Genomic DNA, 15,833 nt, shown 5'->3' with positions numbered 1-15,833 from the left:
TCCTACAGAAGCTCCGTGGTACACAAGATGTGTCTCAAGACATCCTGGAGATGAAAGAAGAGAGTGCTAAAATGTCCCAGGAAAAGAAAGCAACTGTGCCAGAGCTTTTCCGTTCCCCAAATTACCGCCAAGCTATTATAATTGCCATCATGCTGCAGCTCTCCCAACAGCTCTCAGGCATCAATGCTGTGAGTTATCTTTCTGTCCTGGGCATACCTTATCTCTGGCTACACTTGTGCTTGCCACTGATGTTGAGAGAACTGTGCTTCCAAAAACCCCTTTTTGTGCTTTGACTGGAGGTCACTGTTTTGTGATAGCTGCAGAGATTGCTAAGGTAGAAGATGGAGATTATATATGCTTTCACTTTTCCCATACACACCTCAGCAAGACATTGCAGTCTTGCATCAAGTGATGCAAGTGAAGTGAACCTTGGCTGGAAGCATACTGATTTATACTGTTGAGAGCTTCTTAGAAACTCCCTGTTGGGCCTGCAAGCCATTAGGCAGGGAATAAGAGGCATGTTCTCAAACACTGGAATGGTGATGGTGTCAAATTTCTGCTTCTCTTCCCAGGTATTCTATTATTCTACAGGAATTTTTGAAAGAGCTGGTATCACAATGCCTGTGTATGCCACCATTGGAGCTGGTGTGGTAAACACTGTCTTCACTGTTGTGTCGGTAAGTAGAACAGGGCCTTATGGTGAGAGGTAACTTCTCCTTCTGGGAGATGTGACTGAAGACAAGTAGCCAGGCTGCGGCGAAGCACTGGGCTAGGCAATCTCCTATAAAACCAAAGAAAATAATGTACTAAAAGCATTGCAGGAGAGGAGGAGTGGAGAAAGAGATATTTTTATCCTTTTAGAAGAAAGGGAGAGTGAAAAGGAGTCCATGGGAGGGGGGAAGAATGATGAGAGAAGGCAGCAGCAAGAACCAGAGAGGAAAAACATGTGCCAAGAATGGAGCAGACTGGTGACCTGCACTGAAATTATCACTGATGCTGAAGGCTACAGGCAGATAAAAGAAAGAGGTGCAGGGCACACTGAGCAAGGGAGCCTCTTTTGCCCTTGCTGCCAAAGTAACAAATTTTTTTGCCTTCTGCCATGTTTTCCAGCTGTTCCTGGTGGAGCGTGCAGGGCGCAGGACACTCCATTTAGTTGGTTTGGGTGGCATGGCTGTGTGTGCTGTACTTATGACTGTTGCTTTAGCTCTGAAGGTGAGTAATTAGTGTTCTTGTCCAGGCTTACCCGTAAGACTATATGTCTGCCTTGCCCTGCAATTCTACGCTGTAGGCAGGTACATCTGGGGCTAGAGCTGAGTGTGTGGTGGAGAGTGCAACATCCCAACTGCAGAAACGGTGCCACACAGTGTTCACAGTGCAGCTGAGAAAGTTGTGACACTGGGGATGGTATTATGCTGTGCCATATTTGCCTCTAAAAAGGCAGCTGATCATGTTTTATTCCCTTGCAGGACACTGTGGAATGGATCAGATACATCAGCATTGTTGCCACTTTTGGCTTTGTGGCTCTTTTTGAGATTGGCCCTGGCCCTATCCCCTGGTTCATTGTGGCAGAACTCTTCAGCCAGGGCCCACGGCCTGCAGCCATGGCAGTGGCTGGTTGTTCCAACTGGACCTCTAATTTCTTGGTGGGAATGCTCTTCCCCTATGCAGAGGTAAAGACTCAGTTTGCAAAGCACAGAGAGTGGCTGTAGAATCTCCATCCTTGGAGACTTCAGAACATGGCTGTATGACTCTTAAAAACCTAATTTGTCCTTGAAGTTGCCTTTCATCAGTCTTGCAGAGGTCCTTTATTCTGTGTTCTGATTGTTCCTGAGTGTTCTGGCTCATCTCATATTCTGCTGTCTTTAGCTGCTTGTATCTTACAAATAGTTGGAAGAGCAATCTTAATTAGCACACTGAGGCTTTCCCTTTAAAACCCTCAGTTTTGGTCACACCCAGGAACATTAAAGCATTTCAGAAGCCTACAGGAACCTGATTTCATTTTAAAAAATGCTGTGTTGAGAAAAAGTCAGTAAGGGCATTATTGGAGAAAGGTGTTAGAATTTTGATCTATCAACAGCAAATGACCTTTCGTTTGGGTTTATGAGCTTTTCAAATTAAAACATGCTCTTCTCCTCCCTGCAGAAACTATGTGGCTCCTATGTCTTCCTCATCTTCCTTGTTTTCCTGGTCATCTTCTTTGTCTTCACATTCTTCAAAGTGCCAGAGACCAAGGGCAGGACTTTTGAAGACATCTCCAGGGGCTTTGAAGGACGGGCAGAAGCTAGCCCCACATCACCTATAGAGAAGAACCCCATGGTGGAGCTGAACAGCATACAACTTGACAAAGAAGATGCCTGAGATTCATGCCACACCCCTTCTTCGACTCTTACATGCTTAAAGAGTCATTAAAGGAATGAGCAAAGAAAACTATGAGAACTGGGACATTTTTTCCCCCCCCTCAATTGCTGCTATTTTCTTCTTTTCACCCACATGCTCCCCTATTCTGCCAGGCTTACTAGCATTAAGAAAATCTGATATGGGTTTTCAAGTACTAGAAAGCACCTGGCACTTTCAAAAATAATCTCATCTTCCCTGTTGCAAACATCAGGAGAACACAGAAGAGCTGGCAATATTTTTTGCTTTTCTCATCTACAATTACTGTTTGGGGTTAGCATACTTACGCAAGCAGTGACCATTATGTATTTGAATCTAATTACTATTTTTGTAGTGAATTTAAGTGACCCACTAAACAAGTCCCTGGCCCTTTGAATCTACTCTGTGTGTGTGTGTGCACATGTGCAGTGTTACATTGGAATTTAACAAGCCTACCAAAAAGCCATCTCCTTGCTTTTTCCTATCCAATGTGCACTTTTTTCAGCCTCAGGAAAAAGGGGGCCAAGTTACATGCATATTTTCTCCTGCTCTTTTATTATTTTGTATAGACAGACTGAAAGCATACTTTTACTTAAGTTTATTTATTTGTATGTCACTTTGTAAATATTTATTTTTTTTAATGGTGTACAAAAATGTACAGATAATGATATTGAAGACATTTAAGAGAAATAGCTATTCTAACAAAAGATGCTGTAGACTTCAGGTGCAGTAACACCGTAAAGGAGAAATGTGGTACTAAATGGGAGATTGGGTGTTTTGGATGTTATATACGACAAAGCCAGTTATGCACATCACCTTTAAGTTATTTGTGCCCTCTGTTTAAAAAAAAAAAAATTCAAAAATAGCATACTGGTGAGAAGTTTGTGTTAGTATGTTTGTCCACCAAAATCTGTTATTTGGGATGTTTTGGGTGGCAATTTTAAATATTGTTCCCAAGTGTTGAATAGAAAGTGCTATTGCAGCAAATAGGTGCAATCATGGTTAAGCATTGTATGGGGTTGAGAGTGGTGATTGCAAACCGGAAGGTAACTTTTTCCTAACTTCTCTTCATCTTATTTTTTTTTTTTTGTTTCTCTGCTGTATGCTAGTAGGTCAGAAAGTCTGAAATTTGCAGATTGTTACTTAAAGGTGTGTGAGGATAAAAATTATTTTGCAAAGCTGTATTTTTTTAGCAGTTGTTCTTATAAATACTAAGTGGAGGCATGTAGCGTCACCCTTCTGGAAGTGGGCATAGTCAGTTATGGCCTGTGTACATTCTTAAAGGTAAAGATGCAGGAGTAGGGACCAGAGCTACCAGCACTGGCTAGCTTAGCAACGTGAAAGGCCTGTAGTGCTCAGTCCACTGGTTTGTTGTAGTTCAAATGTTTTTGCCCCATGTGTCCTTTCTGGAAGATCTGCATGATGCTGTGATGCTCATCAGTGTGCAGCATGCTGTGTAGATGTGTATAACTCTGTAATACTGCCTTTGTTAAAAGGATATGACAAACAGTACTTCCATCAGTAAATATTGGTCTCATGGCTTGTCATACCTGCTAGGCAATTGACAGTGTGTGTATACACCTACCCTTGCTGCCAAACTAGCACAGTTCAGAAAGGCAAAAAGTAGCACATATACTTGCAATCAAGGGTTGGGTGCTTTGCTTCACTGACTGCAGCGCTCTGTCAAGAGAGACTCCAGGCCCGTATCTGTCCTGACCTGCACAAGCTATCTAAAGGTAGCAGAGAGGTAGGTTTAAACTCTTGCTCTAAGATCATTGGTGTTTTCAGACTTGATCAAACTTGGCTCTACCTGTGAACTTATGCTGAAGTTTATCACTGGATATCCTAGAAGAGAGGCAGGTCCACAGATTCCAAGGTGGGTAAAGGGAAGAAAGGCTCAGAAAGACAGCTAAATTGTTACAGTGTGGATAGCCTAAGCTTTTTTTTTTTTTACAAGATACTGCCTCAGAGCAGGTCAGATAAGTTTCCATTGATTTATATTCTGCATTTTCAGTTAACTAGACTGATGACACTCCTACCTTCCCGACTGAGAAACAGTTGCAAAGATCAGTAAAACATGCTGCTGTGAAATAGTTACTGTGACTTCATTTTAAATACTCCAGCTTTGCACAATGCAATCCTATTTTATTACATCCCATTTTCCCTAGCTTTCTACCAGGCTTCCATGCCAGATACTTATTCTTGGAAGTATTAGATATTACTTTTTTCCCAGCTTTTATATTTGGCTCAGTTGCACAGATTTTTGTCCCCTCCAGCACTTCCAGACATATTTCTATATGGGTATCTATATGTTGGCAAATTCCAGATACAGTGCATAAGAACATTCCATACTTTGCATCAGAGATAATGTGTCTGCTTGAACCAAAATGTCTAGGTCTTTTTCATATGGTATCTCTGTTACTTTATTTTTCTGCAACAGCATTGTGAATATTTTGGATGGGTTTTATATGCTTCTTAATGTGTTTGTTTTCTGTTTTTAAAATAAAAACTATAGAACTAAATATCTGATTTGGATTTTAGCTTTACCCTGTATGTCCTGTTTCTTACTCCTTTATCACAGCCTGAGACTACATCCTAGAATGCCCCCAACTTGTGCCCTGCTACCTTTGTGGCTAGTCCAGCACCCTGGATTTGCTGATTTATTTGAGTGGAAATAACCACTTCTCTTAGCCTCCATGCATATCACCTTATTACTATTCCTTAGGAGTTTTTAAATGAAAAAGATGTGCTTGCTTGTGCTTCTCTGGCTCTTGTTTGCCTAAATCCTTTTCTTTAAAATCCTTTTGTTAGCATTTAAATCCTTTTCCAGTATTTATTGATAACAGGAGTGGGAAGGGAAGTGGCTAGATGTTAGGAATCCTGCCCAGAGCTAAAACGCTTCTGCCCCTGCCCTGGTCCTGAACTTCTCTGCCATGAAGGTGAAGAGGGAGCCCTTCCTCTGCTTGGAGTGGGATGATGCTTTGCTCTCTGTGTCTGACAAGTGACTTTAATGTGCTCCTCAGAAATCTTGCCTATGTACACTCAGTTCTAGGTGCCTGAAAGGAGGAGGGTGGTGAAAAGGAAACTGGTGCATGGAGAGAGCCCAGTCCCCAGGAGCTCCTCCTTTACCCCAGGGGCCATGGCATTTCTGACCCACTGGCAGGTCTGTGGGGAGGCCCCTTTTCCCCTGCCTATTGCCATAAGGCAACAAGCTCTTGTTCTAGTGCGCTCCTTTCCTTGTCATATAGCCATCTCACAAGCCCAAGGAGTCTGTATCTGTGTCTCACAGGCAGAAACTATAAGAAGAGCTCATTAAAAATGAGATGAAATATCCTTCAGAGGGAAATCAGAGGAAGGAAAAAGACAACAGAACCCCAGGTACTCTAGAGGAAGAATTGGACTAATCCCACCCCATCAGTTGCAAAAAACAAGCAGGAAACAGTGGGGCATAATGTAAAGTCTGAAAAAGCTTAGTGTAACACAGAACCAGTACAGACTTTCTGAAACTTGACATTACTAACTGCTCCATGGTCATAGCTGATGCCTGCGTTTTGCTAGAATTCCTATGCAACCAACCTAAGAGCTGAGGAGTGCCCTGGGCTAAGCTGTGTGTGATTTTCAACTCTTGAGCTGAAAAAAAAAAAAAACCCTGCTATCCAAACTCATAAGCATATCTGGGTCAAACTTAACTCTTAACATTTCTGCTTTCTTGTCAAAAAAAGATCCAGAGAGCAAAATCATTCAGGACCAAAGTGCATGATTTGCTGAGCCCTAAGTTACCGGTTTGTGTAGTTTATGTGATAAACTTTTGGTCAGTTAAACAATTAAATTATTCGACTGTTTGAAGATGGGTTGTTTTCATTTGGAATTGTTTGTCACATTCAAGCGAGCATATAGGCTGTTCTTATGGCTACCACAATCCCACACAAAAATGTCATTCAACTCTGAGAGGGGAGACAGATGGCAGAGCTGGCTTTGACAGGTATGTCTTTGAGACTACTCACAGAACTTTGTTCTGGCTTGCTGTGTGCAAGTGGCAATGCAGAGACCTTCAAAGGCACAGGCCTTTGACTATCAAACTATCCCGCAGAGCAGTGTGTGAAATTAAGGTTTAGCTGCAGAGGGCTTTTTTTTTTCCTGTTAATGTCCCCACATTACCTCTTATGTATACTCAGAACTGATGAAGTATCCCATCTGGTGGGAAGCAGGACACTCCAAGTCTCTGCATGCCATCCCTAACTGGCCCTGAAATGCAAAGAAGGCAGCAAGGAAACAACAAAGGAGAATGTGATAACAAAGAAAGTGAAAATTTAATCAGAGATTAATAAGTCTTGGTGGAATCCCCCTCCCTTTGCCGCTTCCCATCTATTTGCCAAACAGCCTACATTACAAAACCTGTGAGCTTCTCGGCACCTTCTCACATGTCATACTATTGGCAGAGTTGGAGTTCATGCCAGATCAGTACCACTCTAGATTCCATCTCTATTCCAGTGCATTTCCCATCTGAGCAGTGGTTGGCAGAGGTGTTACCTCTGGAAAAATCCCAAATGACATGAAAAGTCCTGATGTGTTCATGGAACCAGAAGGCCCTAGGATGTGTACAAGTGAGAGATCACTGGAAAACCCTTCTAGGAGAGGAGCCACTGCTGAGTGGACAAGAGAACAACTCCCGGTGTCGTTAGTGACATCAACCACATAAAATATTTCAGTGACATTTTAGAGGCTGTAGCATGATAAAGAATGTCACAGCATCACTGCCATAATTTGTTGCTTTTTGCTTGTGTTACTTCTGCTGAGCATATTTGTAGACCAGACAAAAGTAGTTAATTTCAGTGAGACGAAATGTGAAAAAAAAAAACCAAACCCAAAAATGTTTATTTGAGGTAAATTTCACCACTATGTGCCCTGCATTTGATTTTGTGCTCCTTATAAATTCCAGGCATCTCAGTAGCTGGGGAGACCATGGAGATGCTTCTCCTCTAGGAAGGTAGCCAGGTGAGTGTCCAAGAAGACTTGCAGTCTTACCTCCAAGCAAAGCTGCTAAGTAGCAGCTAATTTGGTGGGAGACTGCACCATCATCGGTTTCATTTGAGAGGAAGGAAGGCATGATGGACCCTCTGCTGATGACATTGTGGTGGGGCCACAATGGGGCAGCAGCAAGCAGTGACTCACTACAACCTTTGCTGTACACATAATGAGAAAGATCCTGCCAGCAGGTAGATCAAACACACATTGAGTTGCACAGAAAATGCACACCTCTCTTTTTTTCAGGCTTTCTGCAGACCAGACCAAGAATACAGTCCCAAGGTTTTCTTCACTTTGAGAAGGACTCTTTAAAGACACGAGGTGCTTACTGGAAAACCTGAGGTACATTGCTCTCGTCTGTCATGCTAATGCTTTAGCCTGGCCCTGTCTTTACAATATGAGATATCAGACAAGAGACAGTTGTTTTTATAGTATGCTGCTGAGAGGAGAGAGCACTCAGGGAAATTAGACTTGCTTAGACTAGGAAAGAAAATAGTTTTGTTTCCCAAAATACATATTGCTGAGACAATTCAATTGGTGCTACTTAAAAGTATACCATATCTATTGGAGACAGGCTGTGTAATTTTAAAAACCATTCACTTGCTGTGGTAAGCCTTGTTTCTATGCTATACCCCACTAAAATACACAGTGTTTATAAGAATTTTCTTTTCCTTCTCCATGAGACACAGCTTCAGCATATCTGATAGACACATGACTGACCTGTTACATCTGTTTTCTGCTTGTGTTGCACAACCATTTTTTGTTTAGCAAATGGTCACATGGATTTGTGTAAGGCAGTCACATTGGTGCATCAGTCACTGTGGCATGCAGTGTGCAACCATTGCAGATCGTGTACTGAACAAGTAACTGGTCATTCATGCAATAATCAACCTGATGAAACATCACTCAGTCTTTCGTCTCTGCTCTGGTCTCTGTTTCATCCTGTTTTCTTCTCTTCTCCATCATGAACAAATTTGCCGTCAAGTACTGAGCTGTTTTTTGCTTTCTTTATAGTCTTGTCACCAACTGCTATTGTCACCCAGACTGCATATTACCTTGTTTTTAACTTGTATTTATACATTTAATACTTTGGGGTCTGGACTATCTTTATTTCCTTCTGCTTTGCTTATTTCTTTCAGAGTGCTCTCTCTGATATGAATCAAAGCTCTCAGTGATGCGTCTTAACCTCATAGCTGTGCTTTGAGGCTAGTCTATGATGCAAGTCTATGACCTAAAGAGTCCACAAGATTTAGGACAGAGTCACTAGAATAATTTTCCACTGAGGAAGGCATAGGGATGCAGAGCTAGGAGAGGATGAAAGCTGGGAGCAGTGGTGGGATGGAGTGATATGAATGAAGCAGTGTGGCTGGAGAAGTTTACACTGTGTGGAAGAGACCATAGGAGGCTTCCCTTCCCCTCACAGAAGGGAAACAGACTATGCGGATGTACTGAAGGGATCAGTAGAAAAGCAACAGTCACAGCACCAAAATACAGGCCCTTGAGCTGCGTGCAAAATAACATAGGACTCTGGTACCTTATGACTCACAGGCAAGAGGTCATTGGTTCCTGAGAGAAAGTGAAATACGGGTGTCCTCTCCACTACGAATTCCCACAAGAACCTTTGCAGCTGAAACAGATAGCTATTTAAGAGCTACAGCCTTCCTAGCAGTGTGACATCACCTCTTGGTCCACAAAGTTGGGGTTCTGCTTGCTTGAAGGAAGGCGTTAAAAATACCTATTAACTGCCACAGCCAGGGAAAAATGATGGGCATGCGAAACACAGGTGGCTCAGCCATACTAAAGTTAGCAGAGTAGTGTATCAGAAGCAGCCTTTCCGTACAGGTATATTCCTAACTGCATTAGTTAATGCAAGACAAGTTCCTAACAAACAGAACCAGGTAAGACAAATGTCAGCAAAACCCAGTTTGAACAGGTATCACCACTGCATTGAAATCTGCAGGGACTCATCCATCTCAGAAAAACAGTCAGTGTAGAAGTATCAAACGAAATGCTTCCAGCTTCCTTATTTCATGCTACAGACAAAATTTGTTGGGAGTGATGGAGCAGCATCACACCACCTTTACTCTTCAACTTTTTTTCTCATTCTGATACAAAAATAATATTCATACTGATCATACATAGCTCATATGTATCTTGTAATGTTTTCGTCACAGCAATTAAAAGAAGTTAAAAGCATTGTATTAGTAGAAGGCTTCCATGTTTCCAAACACATTGTTTAGAGCAATTTTGCTATGTGAGGAAGTCTGATTTCTTTTTCCAAATGTAATTGAAACCAACAAAAAAAAAGGCGTGGAGGTGGGGTGGGGAAGAAAAAAAAAAGAAAAGGAAGTGAAGAGAGAGATACATTTTTCCTTGGGCATGGAAAATCCACCTCCTGACTGGCTGTGTTTGTGAGGGCAGAGCAGCCAAAGCACAGATGCTAGGGCTGACTAGAATTTAAGCTTTAGCAAAGATTTAGTGCACAGTGGTGACTCATGAAAAGATAGTTTCATTTTTGTTCCTTTACTGGGACTTAACCTTTTGTTAACTAAACTGATCTGAGAGAGCATCTTTTCTCCTGCTGAAGGAAGCATCAGGCCGAATTTGTACCATTTCAAAAGTGGAGACCAAGAAAATCTAAAGCTCGTGGAAAGCCTTAAAGGAGTGAACTTTGCTGAGAGCATTGGGAGGGAGGGAAACATGGGACTTGTGCCTGGAAATGTTGACAGCTCTTGGGAGCCAGAACTAGCCACTGCAACCTGAAGTGGGGTAGGAAAGCAGGTAGGATGCACCTCAGTTCCCTGAAAGCCCTTGCTGGACTGGAGGCCAAAAGTGACACAGAAATGTTCACACCCAAATGCACTCACTTGGCACTGGATGTGCAGCTAGTAGGTGTAGTTGCTGTGCGGTGCTGTGACATGAAAGAGACTGTGGAGGCGTACCACAGCTTGTGTTCATTATCCTCTTAATGTTGCCCAATGTGGAAGGGCAAGGTGGTGCAAAAGGGACACGAAAAAAGGGAGTTGTACTGTCCCTGGTGCCATTGCAAAGGTGTACAGAAGGTGCTGGATGAGTGGGAAGGTCTGGGAGCCAAAGGTGACATGACCTCTGCTCCCAGGCTCTCAGAACAAGGAAGGTTTTGGAACACAGCCATGCAAACCATGTTTGAAGTAGCTTCTCACCAACATTGCAAAACCCAGTTTAAATTCATATTAGAGGCCAAGTATTTCTTCTGAGATAAAAAAAAAATATCTGGTTTGTGGGTGTGAACACTTTGAATGCACACATACAGCATGCTTGATTACTTGCTCAACTTTGGGCATCAAAAATGCAGGCCGAGGTAGTTGAGATGGAAGAATTTTCTCTGTTTAAACCAGACATTATATTTCTCTCAGTTTTTGAAATAACAAAATCTAAAATTATGTCCCCCTGTCTGCCCCCTTGATTCACACTGAAACCTTGATGGATAGGTGTGAAACCCTCAGAACTGTTTTTATCTCTCTTCTTATAGAACTCTAGAGACTGAGAGGTACCAATATCCTCTTGGAGGAGGTAGACAAAACAACAAAGGAATCAGTCACACTGAGAGACACAAAGACCAGCTGCATGCAGCTCATTACCATCCCTCCCAGCCTCAGTCCCAATACTGCATTGTTAGGGTTCAATGCTGTAGGTGGCTGTGGTGTGACCAGTAGTCTCATGGGCAGAGAGGGAGTAGTGTCTCAGGGGCTAAGGAAGGACTGAACATGAGTTCTTAGCAGCCAGGTCTGTGCTGATCATGAAGAAAAATGGTGTCACTGGAAGGCAAGCTTAAGAGGGACAAGTGGTGAGTTTTTATGAGTGAATTTTTGAGAGGTCTTGACACTGGAGAAGACCTTCTCATCACGCTGCTCTGGCTCCTTCTCCCTATTTGCTTTTTAAAATCAACCGTTCCTCCAAAATAGTTGTGCAACCTGGGGTTTTCCATTCTCCCCTGATCACCCTAGAACTGGGAGCCATAAGCTCCCTCCTCTCCATATTTTCTGCCTATTACTTTAATACTAGCTCCTCATTCTCAGTGGGCTGGGACAGAAATCTGAACACAGGTCTTCTTTGCTGTAAGGAAACAACAATGCCTTATTCTTTGAACCACACTGTCAGGTGGGTCAGAAAATGGACCAGTAGCAACTATGGGGACCCATCTCTAGCCGTTCTAGATCCATACTAACCTGCAGATATTGGCATGCTGCACTTTGCCCTTCTACCTCACAGTGTCTGACCCACCACTTCTAGTATTGCTCTAGCCGATTCCACACCCCAGTACACAGAAAAATGCTAGTCAATCTGTACGGCCTGCTTAGTTCCTGCCTTCTACAGTGAAGCATCTCGCTGGCTGTCCCACCACAGCCATCACTGTACCAGTGCAGGCCTAGTGAGCCCAGCAGCTTGTGTCCAGATAGATAATACCGTTGGACTTTTTCTTAAGGAATAGCACGTGACCATTATGCATGAGCTGAAGCTAGTGTGAAGCCTTTTCTCCTCACTCTATCTCCCTGTTTATGAATTCTCCATTGACGTATCCCCTTGCCTCATGGAGCTGCCAAACGTTTCATGGACAAATGCATCTCTACAAATTACATGCCCAAGAAAAACAACATTTAGTGGATGTAAATAAGCAGAATATCAGAAGTATGTGGTGGCAAGAGATGTGGGATGCTTCTTCCATTTCTAGATATTGCTTGCAAAAAGGTTGGGGGGAGTCAAGTAATATTTGGTCAGCTGGCTTTGTATAGTCTACCTAGCTTTTCCTCTGCCTCCAGTTCAACCTTCAGTGCTACAGAACATTTTAATGGACAATCAACTGTGTAGGTGCTATGCTGAGTCTTTCTGATTAATTCCACCCTGTGCCAAGGTGTTCAACAGTGTAATGGCTTGCTCAGGGTACTCTTTGGTCAATGTCACATTGCCAGGACACCAGTATGGAAATCGGAAGAGCTAGTCTACTGGTGGTGTCATTCACCTTCACTGGGATGTTTTACATCTTCCCATTTCCCAGTATGCTGAATAGTGGTTTGCTGCCATACCTCCTCCTCCTTCCAAAGGGGTATGCTGTGTGAGACAGTGCATACAGTGTAACTCACGTCAAAGTATAATACACCAACCACTCGCCCCTAATTCATAGAGCTAGTCCTTTCATTTTAAAAGGTAGTCAATTTGCCCTTGGTAAACCAGTATCAACCTTTCCTTATTACATTCTTGTCCTTTGCACATTTGGCACTGGGTGCCAAGAGGACATAGTGCTGAGGTAAGGATGGCTGGTCTGGAGTTCATCTTGTTTTCTTTCTGTATAGTTGGGCACCATGTTACCCTTTTTCCAGCTGTCAGGGACGACAGATGAAAGAATGCAGCCTCATAATCACGTCAGGCAATTCTTTCAGCTGCTTTGGACGTATCTGTCATAGTTCAGCCCTGATCAGGACCAGACTATGCAGTCTCTTTCCCACTCCCCCCACCCTCTGAGAGAACAGGGGGAGAATTGGTAAACAAAAGAAAACCAGAGGAAAAAAAACCACGTGGGTTGAGATTGAACAAAAAGTAAATTTAACAGTAATGACAGAAGAAAACAAAACAGTCATGGAACACAAATACAGTATAATGGCTTACAACAAATCTCCACTCCTAGTTTCTCCCAAGTAGCATGAGGCTTCCTTCACCACCCTCCTCACTTATATACTGAGCATGATGTCAGATGGGATGGAATAGCCCTTTGGCTAATTTGGGTAAATTAACCCCAGCTGTTAGCTAATTAGTTAACTATCCCAGCCTTAGGGGCTACCAGTTTCAGTTCTCCACCCAGCTCAGGTGAATATTAACTCTATCCTAGCCAGAACCAGGACAGTATCCCAGCACCCTTGAAATGTATTCTGTCCAACCCCATGCATTGCGATATATTCAGCCTCTCTAAGTAGCATCAAGCCTGTTGCTGCCCCACTCCTGGCTGTTCCTCAACTTTCCAATCCAATATGATATGTTCAGAGATCTGGGAGCAGGCTTTGCTTCTACAAACTGTTGCAAGGAAGGCTTTGAGTACCTCAGCCTTTTCTAAGGTATTCATCACTAGTATGTCCTCCATTCCCTCAGCAGACCTGTATTTTCCCTGGACTGGCTACTAGGACAATTACAGAATCCGTCTTGTCACCCATCCTATCCCATGCAATTTTTCACTCCAGATGGGTTCTGAGAGGCCTTTCTGATTTTGTCCTTCAGTACCCAAGCAGTGCTTCTGTCCTCCTTCTCTATAACCTATCCTTTTCTCCCACCTCTTGCATACATGCTTTTTGCATTTGAATTCATTGTGAAACTCATTCCTTATCCAGGATAGATTTTGTCCAAAATTCCCAGACTCCCTGCACAACAAAATGGTTTGAAGATGCTGTCTTTCATTCCCCATCTCCCTGTACCCGCCGAGGTGTTGGGCCAGGGCAAACGGTTGCTGATGCAGTGTCATTGTCTGTTTTAAACTCCTTGATGCCACAAATCAGTGAAAGAGTAACTGGTGGCACAACTGGAACTATGAGTTTCTGTGACACAAACAGGAGTCTACCTTCCTTCTCTGGTGTTAGGTGAATATGGACAAGAGAGAGGCTCTCCATGTTGAAGGACAATGTATTCTCAAAGCCCAGTGAGCACCTTCCGCTGTCTCAGAGCAGTCAGAGGAATATATCAGGCTAAGAGAGGCAGCATGGAGCTGGTGGATCAGAGGCAAGGGGGAATTGAAATTGAAGGTGATGTTTAATAAACAGACAAGAGGAAGCCAAGGAAGGATGAAATGGAGAGAAGCATTGCAAGATGATGCAGCAAAAGAACTGGCAGAGGCAACGAGTGACTCCAGAAGTGCTCTGCGGCTACAAAGAGATGGCTGCCAAGCATACTGAGGTGGTGGAAATGAACAAAAAAAAATACAGATAACTTTGGAGTAAGGGGTATACTGAAGGCTAATCCTGTTTCAACAGCTAGAAACAGGACTTGGTGTGCTCTGGGCCTCTTTATCCTGTGGATAAAGCAGAGCTTGACAGCAGTTGATGAGATAGCTAGGGAAATGCTAGCATGCTTGCAAAAATATTGGATATGCAAGTGCAGTGCTGGGCCTGCTAGTTACAAGTAGGCAGCAGTACTACATGACACAGCCTTGTTTAGAGCATCTACGCAGTTTTTCTGACAGATCTGAGGTGAGAGGTAGGGAACAACAGGGACAGGGAGATAGGAACAGGAGTGGTGGCAGGGTATTTCGAGTGCAGGAAATGTTCTGCCAGTGTACGCTTTCTTCTCTGAGCTTTTGGCCTGTGCAACCTCACTGGAAGAAGGGACAATCAGGGTGAAATTTTAGCAAACAGAAAAAGGTAGATCACCTAGGTCTTGTTATGGGAAAGTGCTTGACTTGCACGGTCCAACCGGAACTGCTGGCCGTGCTGTGTGGTTGCGCAAAAAAAAAGCCGGCCAGCTTCACGAAGAAAAGCTGGCAGTGCCATCTCCTGGTCAGAGCAGGGGCTTTGAGCCCAGCAGCTAGCATTTTCTGCAGAGTGATCTTGAGCAAATCACTTCCTTTCCTTGCACCCGGATATTTTCATGAAAAAAGTGATGGCCCTAAGGAAGTCGGTGAGCAAAGTTCATGCCCATCTAAATGAAATCTTGACACTGTCAAATAGAAGTGCAGAGCTACACTCGGGTTGACAGTCACTGCTGAAGAGAGAGGAAGAAGGAAATACTGTCTGGGTCTTTCCACATCTTTCTCACTGAGCTTCTGCACAGATGTGACATTGACATTGTTGTGTTTGTGGTTCTTTTTAATGACGGGCTTCCTATCTCCAGCTACCTCACAGCAATTTTTCAGCTATGTAGTTGCATCATGTTTCCAGAGAAATTGTACTGATTTGATAAATTTGGCACTGTCAAATTTTAACAACCACCACCGATAAGGGAGCTAGGTATGGTGGGATGACAGGTGGTCTTTGAAAATTTTCACTAAGCACATCATAGCCCTATTTCCACGAGGTTATGAAAGCAACACCTTCAAGACTGCATCTTACCATCAGTATAGGCTAGATTACAACAGCCACACAGGATATGAGCAATCAGCCTGTGCAGAAAGTTATTCACATCCTGTAGACTAAAAATCAGGATGCCAAATTGTCTGCAGAATGAGATTTTTCATATGAACCCAAAGAGAAACATGACCAAAATACATACATTTCATAGAGCATCAACTGCTGGAATTTATTGTTAGCTGCCATTCAGAGCTACCTGCATAAAGGGCTCAGGACAAACTGATAAATGCTCAGAACCTTTTAAGTGTCACAGCCAGCAAGAACTGATGGGCATGCAAAGATGCAGCTGACTTAGACTAAAGTTAGCAGAGTAGCGTATCAGAAGCAGCCTTTCTGTAAAAACAAAGGAAA

At 43.2% G+C, this 15,833-nt stretch overlaps 1 protein-coding gene across 3 annotated transcripts in view; it reads left to right on the top strand.

Moving 5' to 3' along the window:
- The window catches only part of LOC104485365 (solute carrier family 2, facilitated glucose transporter member 3), a 49,950-nt gene extending 46,767 nt beyond the window's left edge, over positions 1-3,183 (top strand). For 2 of the 3 annotated variants that reach the window (XM_086758835.1, XM_086758839.1), the window contains exons 6-10: positions 1-188; positions 573-677; positions 1,111-1,212; positions 1,467-1,670; positions 2,143-3,183. In XM_086758835.1, the coding sequence (XP_086614961.1) occupies positions 1-188; positions 573-677; positions 1,111-1,212; positions 1,467-1,670; positions 2,143-2,358 (815 nt within the window). In that variant the 3' untranslated portion in view covers positions 2,359-3,183. The remainder of the gene's footprint in view (positions 189-572; positions 678-1,110; positions 1,213-1,466; positions 1,671-2,142) is intronic. The other variant, XM_086758847.1, reaches the window with a different exon arrangement.
- Positions 3,184-15,833: the final 12,650 nt, after the last annotated feature.

The sequence above is a fragment of the Chlamydotis macqueenii genome, chromosome 1 (assembly GCF_036417535.1).
Source record: "Chlamydotis macqueenii isolate bChlMac1 chromosome 1, bChlMac1.mat, whole genome shotgun sequence".
Taxonomy (NCBI): Eukaryota; Metazoa; Chordata; class Aves; order Otidiformes; family Otididae; genus Chlamydotis; species Chlamydotis macqueenii.
This window is presented reverse-complemented; position numbering and strand designations above follow the sequence as displayed.